Raw genomic sequence first — 19,073 nt, 5'->3', positions numbered from 1 at the left:
TCAATCAAAGATTCATGAGGTAAATATCTTTGTTTCCAGTTTAGAAGTGAAGAAATCTCCTGCTATAGTGCCACTTGCCAATATGAAGATTTATAATGATCACAAGACATATCCCTTGTGAATAAAGATGGCTACAGTACACAGATTAGAATTACTTAGTAAGACCAATGTAAGTAACTACAATTCTAGGCTTCACAACAACAAAATGAACGACATGAACAAAATTCTCATGTTTCAGCAAAAAGGTTAGTTATCTCCCAATCTGTAAAACCTGGACAATGGTGCCTACCATAACAGGCACTCAAACACTGAATGAATTAACTATCCTATTTGTCGAGTATCCTTCTGTTACTAGCACTAGTGTCAGGATGTGAAACTTGAACCTTTCTGTAGTTTCTGTGCTCCACCAGTCAACGGGACCAGAGGCCACTATTCTGTAACTTTGTTGTTCCTCCTAGCATGAGGTAGAATTTTAGATATCACAGGCAGGACCTTACTGCCAGGAAAAACATCAAGGTCCATAAAAGCACCATGAACTGGGGAGGTGGGAAGTATGGCCTTGGAGGCGGAGTTCAGTGACTTCCACAGTGGCATCAGATGCTAAAGAAATGTGCTTTAGTCACTTCTGGGCAATATAATATACTAAATTTCCACAGAGACAGTTTTTGTGGCCAATTATAGCCTGCCTAACACTGTAAACTTTAAAATAGGGGGAAATAACTTCTAAAATTAATATTTTAAAGCTAATCAAACATATCCTACCTGTAGATTCGCTCTCGATCCGAGGATACTCTTCTTCCATTGTATTAACAGACGGTAGTTCAATTAGAGTGAGTATGTTTTTAGATAAAGTAGAAAGACCTGTCAAGTTCTGCTGCTGCTGAGCTCTGTAAACCTGTTTCAGCTGCCCTGAAATTTCCTTCCATTCTGCCTGGATCCATTTAGCCAATGTCAGAATTGACTTGGCAACAGCATGTTCAGCCTTGGCAGACTTGCAGAAAGATATGGCGCAGGAACTCAACATCTCCATTGCGTGTGTTGACTGGCCTATAAAAAATCAAAACACCAGCCCTTAGAAGCCTTAGAAGCAAACAAATGACATTTTTTCAGGATAAAGTAATATTTTAAATTCAGTGATAACCAATGATCTCTGGAAACATTTCCTACTTTAATAAACAATAACAAAATTACCTCTTTTAAAAGCACCAAATTGCAGAGGTAAGTCAATTACACATAACTTACTCTTCAGGACCCAAATTTTCTGCAACAGTTGAAAAAAATCAACTTTTCTATTATTGCCTTACACCATACACAGTAACATTCACACACATGATTTTTATTATAGTCGCGTATTAATCATAATTCATTTTACTAACCTGCTGTATATAGCAATTTGGTTTTTTCAATGTCAAGTTCAGGCCCCCATTTTTCATCCATTTGACCTTGAGTTGATAGTTTTTTAAAATGCTGGACCAAATCCTGCGCAGTGGTGGTCTTTCCCAGCTGAACCTCACTACACTGTGCCAGCAGTCTTGTTGCAAGTGACACATTCCCCCGTTTTCTAGCAAATTTTGCTGCTGTTAGACCTAATTCCATGAGATGGCTTCTAACTGGAATTGTTTGTTCTGGAGAGAAGAAAATGTTTTATTAGTCCTTGCCTGGTCTAATCCCAGATTGCAGAGAAACATGGCCAAAAAATTTCTTCCCCAACTATTCCCTTCCCCACTACCTCCCTAAATAAAGATAATTCGTTTTTCATCATCTTTAAATCCCTAACAGCTAGCATAGTGCTTGGCATACAATAAACAATAAATGTTTGTTAAAATAAATGTATACAACAGAGTAGACAAAAGTAAAAATCGTTCAGTACAAGAAATTTAACTTTTGGGCTTCCCTGGTGGCGCAGTGGTTGAGAGTCCGCCTGCCGATGCAGGGGACACGGGTTCGTGCCCTGGTCCGGGAGGATCCCGCATACCGCGGAGCGGCTGGGCCCGTGGCCCATGGCCGCTGAGCCTGCGCGTCCGGAGCCTGTGCTCCACAACGGGAGAGGCCACAGCAGTAAGAGGCCCGCGCACCGCAAAAAAAAAAAAAAAAAAAAGAAATTTAACTTTTTAGCTTCTGAATCGTTTTAGTATAAAGAGCCTAAGCCAAGGGTGAGGAATGAGGGTAAGGCTAGACCATCCCCTCTTCTTGAGTAAGTACCCTCTGCCCTTCTACCATGCCATTCTCTCCTGGTTTACTCCTACCTTTCTGAAGAATCTTTCTCAGTCTCCTTCTCATCCACTACCCATCCATTATAATTGGTGTTCCTCGGGGTCAGTCCTAGGCTCTCTACTCTACTCTGCATACTCTCCCTGGACAATATCATCTGCTCCTGTGGCTTCCATTACCATACAAATGCTGATGACTCTTGAATCTTCATCTCTAGCCCAGACCTGACATCTGAGTCCCACCTGCCTACCAGTCACCTATACTCAAGTATTTCAAAGGCACTTTAACCTGTGTTACATGGAATCCGTTTTCCACCACCCTCCAAAGCTACTTCCTTCTCTGTTTTCTCTTTCTCAGGTAAAGGCACATGATCAACTTGGCTACCTAAGCAGGTGCCTGGCAGTCATCTTAGCCTTTACTTTCAATCCTCATATCACATCTGCTTTTTTCTGTCCCTACTGCTACTACCTTGGTTACCTTTAGCAGGGACTTCAGCCTAACTCGTCCCTCTGCCCCCAGCCTTAGCCTCTTCTAATTCATTCTCCAATCTGCAACTGAACTGATCTTACACAAAGGTAAATCTGATCACTTAACTTCCCTTTCAGGCCTTCCCACTGTCCTTCCGATAAAGCCCCAACTCTGAAATTTGGCTTATGAGGCACTGATGCTTACACTGCATTCTAATCTCAATCTCATCCAGCTTCATCTCTTCCCATGCTCCCTTAGGCGAGAATTGAGAATTGAGTCATCTAAGAATCTTTTACTACTGCTGCTGGACTTCACACATGATATTTTCTCTAACTACACCAGTCTGCCTTCTTTCTCATCTCTACCCGCCCCTTGGTCTCAGCTTAAATATTACTTCCTCCCCGAGTCCTTTTCTGATTCCTAGGATTAAATCGGTGCCCTTGTTGTGCTATTTTAAGCACCATGCATGTGCACTTCCATTTAGCACACTATATTGCTGCTCCTTGCTTGATGACAATTTTCCCTGCTAGACTCCAGAATCTCTTTGGTCCTAGGAATGCAGAAAAAAGGCTTGTCTTGTTCACCATTACATCCCAACTTACAGCACAGTACCTGGCACAAAGCACATATTTTGATAAACACTTGCTGAATAAAGAAAGAAAAGTAAGGAGGAGTGAGGTTCTGTCTCCAAATGTAACTACTGGGTTACTGACTTTTTCTTCTCAGTTCTAAAACTTATTCAATATGGGAAGGATGGGAAAGGAGATGATATTTGTATTCCTATTATATGCCATGCTCTGTGCTAGGGCTTTTATATACCTTGTCTCATTTCCTATAATCCTTACAAGAATCTCATGAGTGGGGCAACCCCCATAACTGAAAAGCAAAGCGACTCAGAAGTTTAATGACTTGCCCTAAGGTCCCTCGATTTGCAAGTGTTGGGCTAAAGATCCAAACCCAGGTCTATCTGGCACTGAGGGTCCAAGTGAGTCACAGTTGCCAGTAATCACCCTGCATACCCCAGCATTGGCTTACTTAAAATTTAAAACTCAAATTTACTCGGTAACCCTAGCGACCAGATTTTTGACTAATTCTACAGAATTCTGGCAACTTTTCTGTATTAGAGCGAAAAGGAAATTGCTAATATCCCTTTAATATGACATTTCTTTCTTAAATATGAGACCTATGAATATTGATACAAATACTAATTCTCTAACTATTCAATTGAAGCATTTAAAACATTCACGGTACATTGTATCTGACAAAGAATTTGAATCCAGAATATTTAAGTCTTATGACTTCATTAAAAATGGCTAGGAGTTGAACACTTATAAGATATACAATGGCCACTATTCAAATGAAAAGATGCTCAATATCATTAATCATCAGGAAAATACAAATAAAACCACAATGAGATACTATTATATTCACTCCAGTGACTAAAATTAAAGAACCACTATAGCAAGTATGTAGATGTCATGTGTAAAATGTACAATCACTTTATAAGAAACTGCCGAACTATTTCAAAAGTTAAACCATATGACCCAACAATTCCAATCCTAGGCATTTACTTAAGAGAAAGGCAAATATATATCCACCCAAAGACCTGTACATGAATTTCACAGCAGCTTTAGACATAATAGCCCAAATTTGAAAACAATTCAAATATCCATCAAAGGATCAACAGATAAACAAATTGTGGTATATTCATACAATGTATATTCATACGATGTATATTCATACAATGGATACTACTCAACTATAGGAAGGATGGCACTACTGACACATGGAACACAGGGAACCTTAAAAAATAAAATGCTGAGCAAGAGAAGCTAGACACAGAGCATACTGTACCATTTATAAAAAAAACTTTAGTAAAGATGAGTCTAATCTATAGTGACTGGAAGCAAATCAGCAGTTGCCCAAGACAGGACAGATGGGAGAAATGACTGGCAAGAAGCGTAAGGAAACCTTTGGGGGTGAGATAAGTATGCTATATCTTGACTGAATTGGTGGCTACACAGGTGAAGAAATGTCAAAAATCATGAACTATACACTCAAAATGTGTAGTTATATCTCAACAAAGCCATTTTTTTAAAAAAGCTAATTACCTTTTATTTTCTCCAACAAATGACTCTGGTACATGGTATATCTTAATGCCTGCATCCACGGCCTGACATCATGCTGTTTACATGAACGCAAAGCTTCACTGAAGAGTGGGATAAGACAGTCCTGCCAGAGAAAAACCAAAACTGCTTAATGTAAACAGGCTCCTTATATGACCCCACAGGTCAGCTACTTCAGATCTACTCCAGATTTATCTATTAAACGCTCCCCTTTCTTCACTGTATCTTCTAATTACAAGAGAAAACAACACGCTAAAGAGAAAAACCTATGTTTTGCCAAAAGAAAAAACTTTTTTCAGAATATTAAGTCCAATTTATCATTGTACTTATCAATAAAGCAGTCACATTTTGATAAAAAAATAAACAGCTCATTTACTATAAAGCAGAAGCTAAGTTACAGAAAAACATAAAACTACTGCTTCATAAACAGATTCTCAAAGATTATTTCCCTTGGGAAGGGCCCATCTTCGGTTAAACTTTACCCTATTTGGAAGGAAGAGGCACAGTCTCTTCTTTTCAGTCAAATCTGAAATTTATATAATCTGGTATACATTTACGTAACCAACTCCTCTTCCAAAAAAAGGGAGGGAGGGAGGGAGGGAGGAAGGAAGGAAGGAAGGAAAGAAGGAAGGAAGGAAGGAAGGAAGGAAGGAAGGAAGGAAGGAAGGGAGGAAGGGAGGGAGGGAGGGAGGGAGGGAGGGAGGGAGAAAAAACCCTAAGCAACCAGCCATCCTTGAGATTATACATCTTAGGTTCCATCTTCCTCACATACTTCTCCAATAAAAATTTGCCTGAAAATGGAATTTTAGATTTCTGGATTTACTTACTAGCTTGTCCAAAAAATGCTACAAATGCTATTTTTAAAACGTGAAAAACAGCCTTTGTTCCACACTAATGCCTATTAATGTTCAGAAGGATATCCTGGTTAAAAATACACATATACACACCTCTGTTGAAAGTCTGCTAGAAACTGTGTTCTCCAAAGCAGAAGAGCAATACAGCTGTAAGGTACTTAGAACTGGCAGAGACTGTGAAACCGTTAAAGTAGAAAGTCTCAGTGGCCCAATAGCTATGCGGCAGGTTTGCTTCAAGTACTTCACCACGTTTCTGAAAGAAAATATTTACTGCTAATTAATAAATAAGATTTTCCAACTTGCAACCACTAAAGGGAAAAGGCAGTGTGATAAGATGCTACTATACTGGCATCCAAAGTGGGGAAAGAAAAAGGAACTGCCTGCTCTTAAGTAAAATGACACAAGCAAGTCAAGATATCAATATTAGCTTTTGGGGATATAAAACTTTTAATTTTACTTAGTTTCAACCTCTGTATATTAGCAAGTGACATTCACGTATCATACGACTTCTACAACTAAAATGAAGCTATCATGACTAGCGCTGCAGTGATCTGGTAACTGTCTCACCCCCACCAATCTACACACATTTACCATAAGGTACACATAATGCATATTTACCTCCTTAGGATGACACTTACTCAGTTATAGACTGCCACTTCTGGTCTTGTTCTATGTGGTTTAAAGCAGTTGCCAAACAAACAGAACTTCTCAACAACTGAACTTCAATGGACTTCTGAAGTTCCCTTGGATCTGGACTTAACATGTTAGGAAGCAGTTTTTTCATATCTACAGAAATTGAATAAGTTCCACTAAGTTAATTCGCTTTTAACAAGATACCTTGACAGTATTAAAAAACAATCACCAATGAATACCTCCTTTCATGTTTAAGTTCATATTTAAGTTCAGGCAGTTTCATATTAAGTTCAGATACTATGATTAAGCATTTCTGGTAGCTATATAAAAATACTTCACATAAAATAATACCTCAGACCTCTCAAAATGAGTTCAAAGACTCAAAAATCAGTAAGTCAACCTACCACTTAAAGGGGCAAACACTGAATTTAGCAAGTCAACGTTAACACACAAAATATTCATAATATTAACTTCAGTATTACATTTTACAAAATGCTCCAGTTGTGACAAAGAACTTAATTAATGAACCACATCAAGATGTCAAGCAAGAAAAATATTTAAACACAACTTGCACTTTTTCAAAGAAAATGGCTAGATAAATCTCTAAGTGTTACAGTAGCCTTTCTTAGTTTGCTTAATTTGAATTAAACTATTTTTTATTTGCTAAATCAAAGGTAAAGGGAACAGCCCTAATTTTTTGCTTCACTCTGCCCCAAAAAATGTACAGAAAAACTTCCAGATTTTCCACTAAAATATACTGTCAAACATTTTAAACAACTTGTTCATTAAAATACTTAATTTTAAAATTATCTCAAATACCTATTTTTTCTTTTGATCCTCCAGCAAGTAGATTGATATTTTCTCCTGGTAACAATTCTAATTGCTCAGTACATTCAACAAACTCTCCAGATTCAAAACTGCTTAGTGATCTGTAATTAAAATATTGGTTAGCTCGTTTTACACTCTATCCAGCCTGTGGAACCATTCAAAAATACAGAACAAATTCTAGAAAAAGAAAGCAGTTATACAGAATTCCTTTGATGAAAGTTCCTTCCACGTAGGCCACCATTTTATTTTTACTTTGAAGATGTGACTACCATCTTAATTAGAGTGGCAAACTGGAAAGTCATAGCTACAGACATTCAGTTTAGCATACTCAACCCTCCATGTTTCCTTCCTCTTTTTGCAGTCTGTTATCCTTGGGGGCCCGACCAAAACACTAACAGTAGAGCTCTGCAGGGCAACTTCAACATCTAGTTCTCCCCAAGCTACCACTAAATTCCCTGCATGGCCTCACTGCTCACCTAAAGCGCAAGCCCCAGTAGGTCTCCTATTCTATTAATCTCAATCTGATATCCTACTCCTGCCTTCTTTCATTGCTGGCCTCCCTCCTCCTCTCCCTTTTCCACTGTTTCCTGGAAGCTGTTTCTCTTCTTTCAAAGAATTTTTTCTTCCCTTCTCCTCACCTTACCTGAAAATGGTACACCTCTGGAACTCCTTCCGATAGTCTGTAGCTTCAATGCCAGGATGAGGGCCTTACCCTCCTAGCAACCCACTGCTACTTCCAGATCTTGCATTCTGTTCCCATTCCTATTACAGCTGTTCTCCAACCAACATGATGATTTACAGTTTCTCAATTTCCCTCTTTTCCATTAATCTCTCATCTTTTCCCGTCCCTCTCACTATGTCACCTCCCTTACATTTCCAGCACTGAATATAGCACTGGAAATGTACATCACTTGACTGTACCTGCTTCTACCTTAATAAACCCCAAGCTTGGATCAATGCAACCACCAGCTTCTCAGGTGAGCCATAATCACTTGGCACTGATGAACTGTCTCGGTGTGGTGACCAACACACTTATCATTTCTGCCACCACAGAAAAGGCAGGTCTGCTGTGTCCCCACTATGCCCTTGCACTTTCAGCTAATGACTGACACCTCAGGAAAAAAACAAACACAGACTGTTTTCATTTTCTCTACCTTTACCCCCCAATCCACATGCACTCCCCAAACTGTATATATCCAACTTTAACTGCTTTCCTTGAGGCACAGGAAAGGTGGAGTCCAGTTAATCCTTCAATCACTCTTCTTTACCCTGCTTCTTCAACCTGTCTTCTTATGGCTCCTTCTCCAAGGCTTAAAAGAACATTTAATCTCTCCAATATTTATAATAAACACACAGTACTCTGTTCCAGCCACAGCGTTCTTTCCTTGACTTCATTACCCAATTAACCTAACTAAAACTTCATTTTCAAGTTTCTCCACCACTCCACAGTATTCAACCTGGCTGCTTCTCCTTCTCTCTCTACAAAGCTCTTCTTGCTCAAAGTCTATGAAGCTCCCGACAAGGATGGCTATTCCTGTCTGGTTCTTCTGCATCTCTAACATTGCCTTCCTCAATGTCCTTGTGTTTTCTTCAGCAGCTTCTTCTCCCATCCCTTAACAAAGATGCTCAAAAGGACTCTAACCATGGCCCTCTTTCTTTTTCACTCACTCTTCTCCAGAGCATTATCTGTGGTTTGGTGGTTTATGAAGGCTCTGGAGTATAAAGAATGAAAAAGAAAGAGGACCTGTAAGTATCACCTATATACTAATGATTCCCCAAATCTCTCTCAAGCTCAGGGTTTTCACCTTAGTTCCAAATCCAATTCTTAACTGCTTACTAAAACAATCTTGTCTGCATATTTCACATACTTTAAACATACTTCATTGTTCTCTGTGTGTTCCTACTTCAATTAATAGCATCTGTTTTCCTCCCTCTACCTTTGCCCCACAGATCAATGGTCTACATGCATCCACGCTGGCCCTTTACCTCCAGTCTCCTGACAACCCAGCAGAGTGGGCCAGTAAGTCAGATCATGCTATGCCTCTCTTACTCAAATCCCACCTAAGATTTCCTACCTTATTGGGAGTCAAAGTCTTTTTCAGAGTTCCCACCTACTTCTCTACCCTTATCTCCTATTACTCACTCTGCTCCAACCACAGTGGCTTCCCAGGCATTTCCAGAACACTCCAAGCCTATCATCCTTGCATCAGGTCTGTTTCAAGTCTGTGCTCAAATGACGTCCTGATGGCATTCCCCAACCTAGTCTGTGTGTCTCCTCCTCACTAGAAGGTCAGCTCCTCAAGGGTTAGAATTTGTGTCTGTCGTACACAGTGCTGCACCCCAGTGGCTGGCACTCAGTACGTGCTCAATGCAGAAACTACCCATTAATTCATTTACTCACTACAAGCTGAGCTCCTTGATGGTGAGGACAGCTAATGACCCTTATCATCCCAGCGAAGTGTCTGGGACACAGCCTGTACTCAAATTTCGAATTAAGAAATTAATAAATGCAGAGAGGAATAAGGGAAAAACAAAAAAGGGAGTTTAATTTACAAATGTCATGAACTCTGACCTCTTTATAATAAATGTTTTTGATATATTCACACCTAGTTTAGAAACAAAGCCATCAAACATTATCCTTTCTAAAACAGTGGCAAATTTCTCTTTATATTCATCATGATTTTAGAACAGGCTCTGAGAATCAATACCAAATGACTGTTTCAACATAGAAATCTGTCTTCCCATTGCATGAATACCCACCTCACCTCTAATGTTGGTTTTTCATTGTAGTCATTTTTAGAATGGCAGTATTATTAGAACTATAACCATCTTGCCATAGTAAATATGGACAATTTTAATATTTTTCTGCCATAAAAGAAGACTTTAAATTTACTGAAAATTTGTTTAATGGGGTAAGAAATCCTTACTTTATGTAGTTGAAATCAGCTTTTAGGTTGAGAGAAGTACTGCTGGTACTCTTTTTCAAGTCATGGATAGCATTCTGCCATTCCTGTACAGCAGTCCAATCAGCAATTGAAATGTAGCACTCACATGCTTTATTTCCCAAATAATTTATAACCTCAGGAGAAGAGTCAGTTGGTTTGGACAGCACAGTTTTTCTGGATTCACCTGAGTGAAAGTATTTCATAAAATAGAGAGAGAGAGAGAGACCCAAAGCGGTTATAAATATTTCAAAGAGCAAAGAAATCTAAAAATATACAGTAAGATCATGAGCACAAACTATTTGACTACAACTTTTTATTTAAACCCTGAATGCTCACCATTCAAAGAATGTTTGGGGCTGGCACTGTTACGCCCAGCATTAGCCAATGTGAGAACAGATTTGTCGAAGCTGGAGATGCAGCAATCAACACCTGTCATGGCACACAGGTGCTCCTGGTACTCCACAGAGGCCTTTTCAAACCTTCAACACAAGTTCAAACAGTCTTATTTTTTAATTATCCACATACTTCATTTCTAAAAAAACTGGAAAGAATGAGTTAATCAATTGAGCTGAGACAATGAGTTGATTATTCTGTGTGGGGTTGAGCAGGCACAAAATTAGATCTCTTCCTCACAAAAAATGAAAATAAGTTCAAAAATCGTTAAATGTTTAAGAGACAGTATAAAATAACTAACAGAATATATCAGTATTTAATCTCAATGTGTGCAAAGACTAAATAGAAAAACAAACACAAGAAAAAAAATACATAAAGTTAACAGATCTAATGACATCATAATTTGAAACTTCTGGGCATCCGAAAAAAAAGGGACTTCCCTGGTGGCACAGTGGTTAAGAATCTGCCTGCCAATGCAGGGGACACAGGTTGGAGCCCTGGTCGGGGAAGATCCCACATGCCGTGGAGCAACTAAACCTGTGCTCTAGAGCCCGTGAGCCACAACTACTGAGCCTGCGTGCCACAACTACTGAAGCCCGCACACCTAGAGCCCATGCTCCGCAACAAGAGAAGCCACTGCAATGAGAAGCCCGTGCACTGCAGCGAAGAGTAACCCCTGCTCACCGCAACTAGAAAAAGCCCCCACACAGCAACAAAGACCCAACACAGCCAAAAATAAAAATAAATAAATAAATTTATTTTTTAAAAAACATGAACATTGAAAACAAATTACCAATCAAGAAGTTAGCATCAATAATCTTGGTGTATAATAAAACCTCACAGATCAATAACAAAAAACCGAGAGGCCACAAAGACATAATCTATGTTTTTAAAAATCACAAATGGTCAATAACATATGGGGAAAGTTCTATTATTAATAAAGAAATGTAAATTAAACATTTTCACTAATATGGTGGCAGGGTTCTTGTTTCTCAGTAGCCCTCTGTATTCACAAACGTGCAGGGAAGAGGTGTTACTCTACTGTTAGAGATACAAATTGGAACCATCTTTTATGTAGGGTAAATTAGCAATAGTTTATATCACATGCCTTATGGTCTATAGCCTTTCTTCTAGTAAATCAACTTGTAGGAATGCATTCAAAGAAAATAATCACAAACAAAAGCAAAGAACTAAGTACCATGGTGCATTAAGATTAGTAAAAACATCACAAATAACCTTGCTGTCCAACAATAAGGAACGTTAAATTATGGTGCATTCCCAAAAAAAAGAAAAAAAATGTGTTGTTAAAAATCACATCGTAGAATATTTAACACGGCAAAATATTTTTTTAAATATTGCCGAGTAGAAAAAGCAAAATCATGAGACCAGCAGAAATACTGCTATTCTGTGAAAAGGATAAAAAACTATATATAAGAGAAAAAAGAACTAGAAAGAAGGCATATATGTACACCAAAACTAACAGTTACCACTAAGAGATGGAATTATGAGCCATTCTTTTATTTTCCCTACATTTTCCAGATTTGGTAAAACTTACATAAGCATACATAGAGGCACTGAATGAGTTTACCTAGAGCAATGAGTTTGAACATTTAGTGCACAGAGCTAATGAGCAAGAACTCCGGCCACAAAGGGCAATTTGTATCAGACTCTGACATAAAAGGTTATCAATTAAGAATCAACATTAAGTGTAATTAACATTTAATTACAATGTTAGTCAGTAATACAAAAAAATTTAACATAGAGAAATCCTATCACCCATTTCCTTCCTTCCAACTTACCTCCCTTCAGCCTGTTGGGCCACTGAATTAATCCAGAGAAGATTTTTTCCAATGACCGAAGATGACCAGGCAGCAATTCCCTGTATAGCTTCAGGACAATGAAGTTCACACAGTGCTTCTACCACCATCATGATAGTTACTTCCAATTCATTCCCCTGAGAGTGGCATTCAGAAAAATCAATCACAGACCTCAATACCTTCAAAATTCAAATCTCTACTAAATTTACAACTACCGATCACAATCTAAAGCCTGAAGTCAAATTTATTTAACAATTATTTTTACAACAATGAAACTGCATTATTGGAATTACCTAAAATGTTACATATAATGTAGATACAAAGGGCGGTGGTGGTGATGGACCTTAATAGCACATGCGCGTCAGTCTTTACAAAACAAACTTACTTAAACATTTAAACTGTGGCATCTTTGGGAGTAACACGTGAGGTAAATATAAAACAAAAATTAAATAACCATGAATTAAAGAATGCTTAATTTTATGTCTTTGAATATTGCCTACTGACATTACCTTAACTAGTAAACATGTGCAATTTTTGGATTCCACTTATTTAGTGACCCTACTTACTAGCCAGCACATTTCCCTACATTATAACATTATTAGTACTATACTTTTACATCTATAATAAAATTATTACTCTCTTATACTTAATCATTATATATTATTATAAAAATTCTTTCTTCTATACACAAATTTCTTAGAATTACCTTTAAAGTTCTAACCCTTAAGCATAAGTAATGAATATTTTCATTCTAAGTAAAAAATATGAATAGGTGACCCTGGAAGTTACTGCTTGTATAAAAATACTGGAACAAAAGCTTTAAAAATGAATAGAACCGGGCTTCCCTGGTGGCGCAGTGGTTGGGAATCCGCCTGCCAACACAGGGTACACGGGTTCAAGCCCTGGTCCAGGAGGATCCTGCATGCTGTGGAGCAGCTAAGCCCATATGCTACAGCTGCTGAGCCTGCACTCTGGAGCCCACGAGCCACAACTACTGAAGCCCACGTGCCTAGAGCCCATGCTCAGCAACAGGAGAGGCCACCACAGCGAAGAGTGGCCCCCGCTCTCAGCAACTACAGAGGACCTGCATACAGCAGAGAGGACCTGCATACAGCAGCGAAGACCCAATGCAGCCAAAAATTAAATAAATGAATAAATATATTTTTTTAAAAGTTCATTAAAAAAAAATGGGGGCTTCCCCGGTGGCACAGTGGTTGAGAATCGGCCTGCCAATGCAAGGGACACGGGTTCGAGCCCTGGTCTGGGAAGATCCCACATGCCACAGAGCAACTGGACCCATGAGCCACAACTACTGAGCCTGTCCATCTGGAGCATGTGCTCCGCAGCAAGAGAGGCCGCAACAGTTAGAGGCCCGCGCACTGCAATGGAGAGTGGCCCCCGCTCGCCGCAACTAGAGAAAGCCCTCGCACAGAAACGAAGATCCAACAGAACCAAAAATAATAAATAACTAAATAAATTTATATTTTAAAAAAATGAATAGAAACTTTAACTTCTTTCATCCATAGATTAGATCATAGCAAAGGAATTAAGCCCAAATTTTTCTAATTAACAGATTTAATTAACTCCACACACACACCACTTTACCTGAGATGAATTTGTCTTCATTTCTGTAAGCAAGTCGAAGCCATGTCTCACTGTCACAGCAGGCTGTCCTGCCAACAATCCAACCCTCATGATGGAGAGTCGGATCCGAGTCAGCCAGTCTTGACAAGTTTGGCGATTAGTATAGAAAAAAGTCCTAATGACCTTTAGACGAGAAAGAAGAGCTCAGGACTGGTTCAAATTACAGGCAGAGATGTCTCAAATACACATAAAGCATATACATAGGTCTACTGCGATTTCAGCTCTGCATGCACACACTGCCAGGTTTGACCACGAAACTGACCAAGCAACATTCAGCCCACTGAAACCAACCTTGGGAGGTGATGTTAATGCATTGGCACATCCCTCATATGCATTATACATTAACTTCTCCAGGTTTTCCAGATACTGCAGAAGAAGCACAAGTCTAAGCTGGTTGCTACTGTGGCCTTCATCATTGTCTGCAGTTGTCCACTGACTAACATCTTGATCGGGGTTTAATGTGTGAGCTGCAAGACTTCTAATGATACCTAAAACCAAAAACAGCATTCCAAATTTAAAAGGAATCTTCAAAGATTCTAGAAGTTCTTAGAGATAATTTCACAAATTCACATTTATCAAGTATCCTCTGTATATTCATCATTTAAAAACAAAAGTCCCAACAAGATCTTTTCATTTTTAGAGGAAAAAAAAATCTTCTCCACACAAATCCCCTAAATTTGTGAACAAAAACACATACAACATGATTATTTAATAAAAGTTTATTCTAACAAACATATCTAAAAGATTAACTGATAAAGTACTAAAGAAAAAAATCGTATACTCTCAAATTTTTGCTTTAACAAGATAAGAAATCCATTATTTCTTAATGTAAGCTTGAAAGTATTTACATCACAAAGTTTGAAACAATGCAGAGTCAATTAATTACCTTCAATTGTCTGGAAGGTATCCTGAGCTCTGCCCAGTGGGGTTCTCAACTTAGAAAGGACAGTGAACTGTGCTGCTTCCCAAATAGCCCACTGCCAAAGGACAGCATCTGTCTTTAGTAGATTGCGGGGAATTGTTGATTGGTCACGTTTATCCAGTCTCTGGCAGCTATAGAACAATCTTTCTAACCAATTGTCCTTCCTGGGAAAAGCAGTTTCATATTTAACAGACAATGATAACTTCGTTAAAATAAAAAAAAAAAGACAAAAACAAAAAACAAACTGCAAGGGAAATGGGAGTAGGGGACTACAATCTTCCCTACTTGAAAAAGGCAAACATGTAAAATTGGGAAGCATTATGTCCCCACCTCTCATTTTAAAGAGGTCTTTTAGAGCTGAAATAGGATGGGGTATGGTATAGACAGATTATTAGGGTAAAAGGCTCATGACAATTTGGCTATCAGGATAAAACATTCACTGCAACTAAAAATCTCCAGAATGCCTACGCCCCCAGGCCCCTCCGCAAAGCACTGATGACTAGGTCAGATCAGTTAATTGTCAACTACATTTCACCATCACTGTCAGTTGCAAAGCCCATTTTTATTTCTTCAGATGCCATCTTCAAAGCAATTCCTCCTACTACTGAAAACTTAAAAACAACCCATTTGAGAAGAATATTACTTTCTACTCTGCCACCCCTGACATATTTTCTCCTCAAAACTGGGCACAGGGTTAAGACATTCATGTATATTTAAATTACTTTTCCCAGATGAAAGAGTCAAAGAAATAATCTTACCCTGTTCTATGAGAGTTCCCATACAAAATAAAACTAATAACATCAGAGAAATCTTGTGGGTGGAATGTGTTACTTGGCGCTTTACTCATGTGACTTCTTAATGCTAAAGAAATTTCTTGAATTTCTGTGTGGTTGTTATTGCTGTAGACAGAAAATAAAGTCATTGTTATGCAAAATGTTTTCATTAAGAAGTTAGTTCATACTGGAAATGAATCATTTCCCTGCCAACTAAATTTGAAAGTAAAAACTGATAAAATTAAGACTTAAAAAATACATACAGAAATGTTACAACTTTGAAATTTAAGGTTCTTAAAGCACCAAAATTGACCTAATTTAAAACTACAAAAGAATACAATTTACGAATAATAACTACTGAGAAAAATATTTTGACATTATAAGTATTATTCTGTAGCAATTATCATCTCTTCAGTCACTGAGAAGTGCCATACAAGATGTGATATTAATTCACTAACAGGCAACTTGTCTTTTCCTGAACTAAACATTGTGGGATGTCTTTGCACCAACATACCTCAAGACAACATCTAAAGGAATTGACTTCAATAGCTTTCCAAATGCTTGTCGAATACGAGTTCCACTATGGACTAGTTGAACACGGCAAACATCAACACACCTACAAAAAAATGAAATAGATAATAGAAATGTGGAATATTTCCAAGGATCAAAAGGGCCAGGGTCAAAATATTGGATCTTTAATCCATACCTCTGTAAAAGATCGTTTGGTAATGAAGAGGACAAAGCATGTAGACTGCTGCATGCTTGTAGACAGATATTCACATCTTCGACAAGAGCTATTAAAAATTTAAAGACACTTTCAGCTTGCCAGAAGAAATTATATGCCACTATGTCATAATTTTCTAAATCCATTCATTTCAATAAACAATGAGTGCCTACTATGGATGAGGGGCTGCTCCTGCCTGGAACCATCACTGGCAGTAACATTTGGGAAAATGATACTCTCAACAAAACCCACTCAGGGTGACTAGTCTTAACCCAAATCTTTCTCTGAAGGAAACTTTAAAAGTACATGGAATGTATAAACAATCACATAAGCTTAAAAATGTGACAATCACTTAAAAACAACTTGTTTTTCACATATTAAGAATGGCAAAAAAATTAAGACAGATTATGCATTTGTCATTAAAATGGGGACGATACATCTCCAGTCATGAAAAGCACTCAAGTGACTATCTTTCTGCCATTAACAAAGATCTCTTTTAAGCACTGATTAACAAAATTAAATAATCTCAGATTCTTACTGTTGGCTAAAAGGCCTTTGCAAAATTTATGGAAAGATGGAAGAGAGAATAAAGGTGCGTATGTTTCAGACTTCCTCATTAAAACAGCCACTTCCAAAGCCCAGGTCATTAATAGTTTCCTGAAACACAAAATATACAGTTGATTTCACATTAAAAAAAAATAGAAAAACACCTTGAAAAACCTATTCTTTTTACATTAGTTTTCTTTTGGTCTTTTAAATACCTCAAGCGATAAGAAACAAATATTAAAACTAGAGAAATTCCTTTGCCAAAACTGTCTTTTAAGAAAATCTCCCCAAACTAGCATAAATTGTAGCAAAAAATATTTTTAAATCTCTATAAATACATTCATCTATAAAATATTGCAGGAGGGCGAGGTTTCATGTAATTCTTTCAGGAAAGAACAAGAAATTCTAGATTAAATAATAAAACAAAAATTTAAAGTGTTTCATAATGAAGAAGTTGCTCTACCCATTCAAATGACAGTCATTTCTTTTTCTCAAATTATGAAGCCAAATTAACAAAAGTTAGAAACAATATTATAAGTATTAGTTACCTTGTGTCCTGGTTAAGATTATCTTTCTTAAGCAATATTCCCAGGAGATTTAATATAATTGAGAAATGTTTTTTTGTAGCTGTAGTTACAGTACTAATCACCGCTCCATCAAACAAGGATGGGGACGAGGAACTAAGACTACTAGATATAAAGTGGTCATGCCTGGAAGACAAAATTTGGATCATCTTTTCATCTCTCATTTTTTAAAAAAAGGCAATTCCAAAGTTAAGTCAATACACATTTTAAAAAATGTACTCTAGGGACTTCCTTGGTGGCGCAGTGGTTAAGAATCCGCCTGCCAATGCAGGGGACATGGTTCAATCCCTGGTCGGGGAAGATCCCACATGCCACAGAGCAACTAAGCCCTTGCGCCACAACTACTGAGCCTGCGCTCTAGAGCCTGCGAGCCACAACTACTGAGCCCGAGTGCCACAACTTCTGAAGCCCGTGCTCCGCAACAAGAGAAGCCACCGCAATGAGAAGCCCACTCACAACGAAGAATGGCTCCCGCTCGCCACTAGAGAAAGCCCGCACACAGCAATGAAGATAATAACACAGCCGAAAATAAATAAATTTATAAAATAAAATAAATTATAAAATAAATGTATACTCTAAAGGACCCATGTTCCCTTTTTAAAAAAAAATTTTTTTTCTTAAGAAGTATATGTAAATACATTACCTGGTACAATGAGAATACAATGTGTAGAGCACTGCGTACTGAATGGCAGGGAAGTGAACAGCCAGGTCGCCATGCACAATCATCAGATTCTTACTAAGGAGTGCAAAGACAGTTGGAGACAGCGCCCACATCTGATGACATACAAAAGAAAGTAAACGTATGGCTCCTCCAAGACATACAAGAGCATACAAAAAGTTTATCCTTCAAAATATGTCTACACATTTTTAAAAATTAAAATTGACAGATTTAAATTTGGAAACAAGCTAGTACACTAAACCTGGGATCAACAAATACTTCTTGTGAAGATGAGAGTAAATATCTCAGCCTTTGCAGGCCACATGACACCTCTGGTACAATGTCCAACTCCTCAACTCTGCCACTGCAGAGAGAAAAGTTACAGACAAAAAAACAGGAATAAAAGTGGCTATGTTCCAATAAAAATTCTTTACAAAAAGAGGTGATGCTTGGTGATGGTTGCACAATTCTGTGAGTATACTAAAAGTCACTGAATTGCATACTTTAAATGAGTATTATAATGTATGTGAATTATATCTCAATATTTTTTAAAAAAAAGAAAGGAAAAAAAACACGTAGTGGGCTAGATTTGGTCCATGGACTGTAATTTGCTGATCCTTCGTCTAAACAAAGCCCTTGCACCCTTCAGTGTAGTAGATCGTATTTCCTCAGTTTTCCATGTACTTCAAATGGCAAGTTGCCCTGTCCAGTGAGAAAAAAGGCACACGCTGCCACTCTAAGTCTTTTCCATCCTTCCCTTTCTTTCCATTGCTAAGATACTCCTTTCCATCTGACTGCCCGGTCCCGACTCCCTCTCGTTTCCAGAGTGCAGGATGTAAACCTCAAATCTGAGCACAATGTGAATTTCTCAACAACCAAATTTTAGAATGCAAAGAATGGAAGAGTCTACCGCAGCCTAGCAGTGAGGGAAAGAGCAGCTATGGAGG

At 38.1% G+C, this 19,073-nt stretch overlaps 1 protein-coding gene across 1 annotated transcript in view; it reads right to left on the bottom strand.

The window, feature by feature from the left end:
- Window positions 1–19,073, bottom strand: part of SMG1 (SMG1 nonsense mediated mRNA decay associated PI3K related kinase) — a 97,765-nt gene that overhangs the window by 36,921 nt on the left and 41,771 nt on the right. Inside the window, exons 14-31 of the mRNA XM_082670178.1 lie at window positions 18,112–18,242; window positions 17,433–17,594; window positions 16,877–16,995; window positions 16,321–16,408; window positions 16,129–16,230; window positions 15,600–15,740; window positions 14,806–15,005; window positions 14,211–14,407; window positions 13,881–14,042; window positions 12,258–12,412; window positions 10,402–10,544; window positions 10,048–10,249; window positions 7,112–7,221; window positions 6,298–6,445; window positions 5,753–5,912; window positions 4,791–4,911; window positions 1,377–1,625; window positions 763–1,047 (exon numbers count right to left, since the gene is read on the bottom strand). Coding sequence (XP_082526304.1) covers window positions 763–1,047; window positions 1,377–1,625; window positions 4,791–4,911; window positions 5,753–5,912; window positions 6,298–6,445; window positions 7,112–7,221; window positions 10,048–10,249; window positions 10,402–10,544; window positions 12,258–12,412; window positions 13,881–14,042; window positions 14,211–14,407; window positions 14,806–15,005; window positions 15,600–15,740; window positions 16,129–16,230; window positions 16,321–16,408; window positions 16,877–16,995; window positions 17,433–17,594; window positions 18,112–18,242 — 2,875 coding nt within the window. The remainder of the gene's footprint in view (window positions 1–762; window positions 1,048–1,376; window positions 1,626–4,790; window positions 4,912–5,752; window positions 5,913–6,297; window positions 6,446–7,111; window positions 7,222–10,047; window positions 10,250–10,401; window positions 10,545–12,257; window positions 12,413–13,880; window positions 14,043–14,210; window positions 14,408–14,805; window positions 15,006–15,599; window positions 15,741–16,128; window positions 16,231–16,320; window positions 16,409–16,876; window positions 16,996–17,432; window positions 17,595–18,111; window positions 18,243–19,073) is intronic.

The sequence above is a fragment of the Grampus griseus genome (genome assembly GCF_964374135.1).
Source record: "Grampus griseus genome assembly, chromosome: 14".
Classification (NCBI taxonomy): domain Eukaryota; kingdom Metazoa; phylum Chordata; class Mammalia; order Artiodactyla; family Delphinidae; genus Grampus; species Grampus griseus.
The sequence above is the reverse complement of the archived record's forward strand: the minus strand, read 5'-3'. Positions and strand labels throughout refer to the sequence as shown.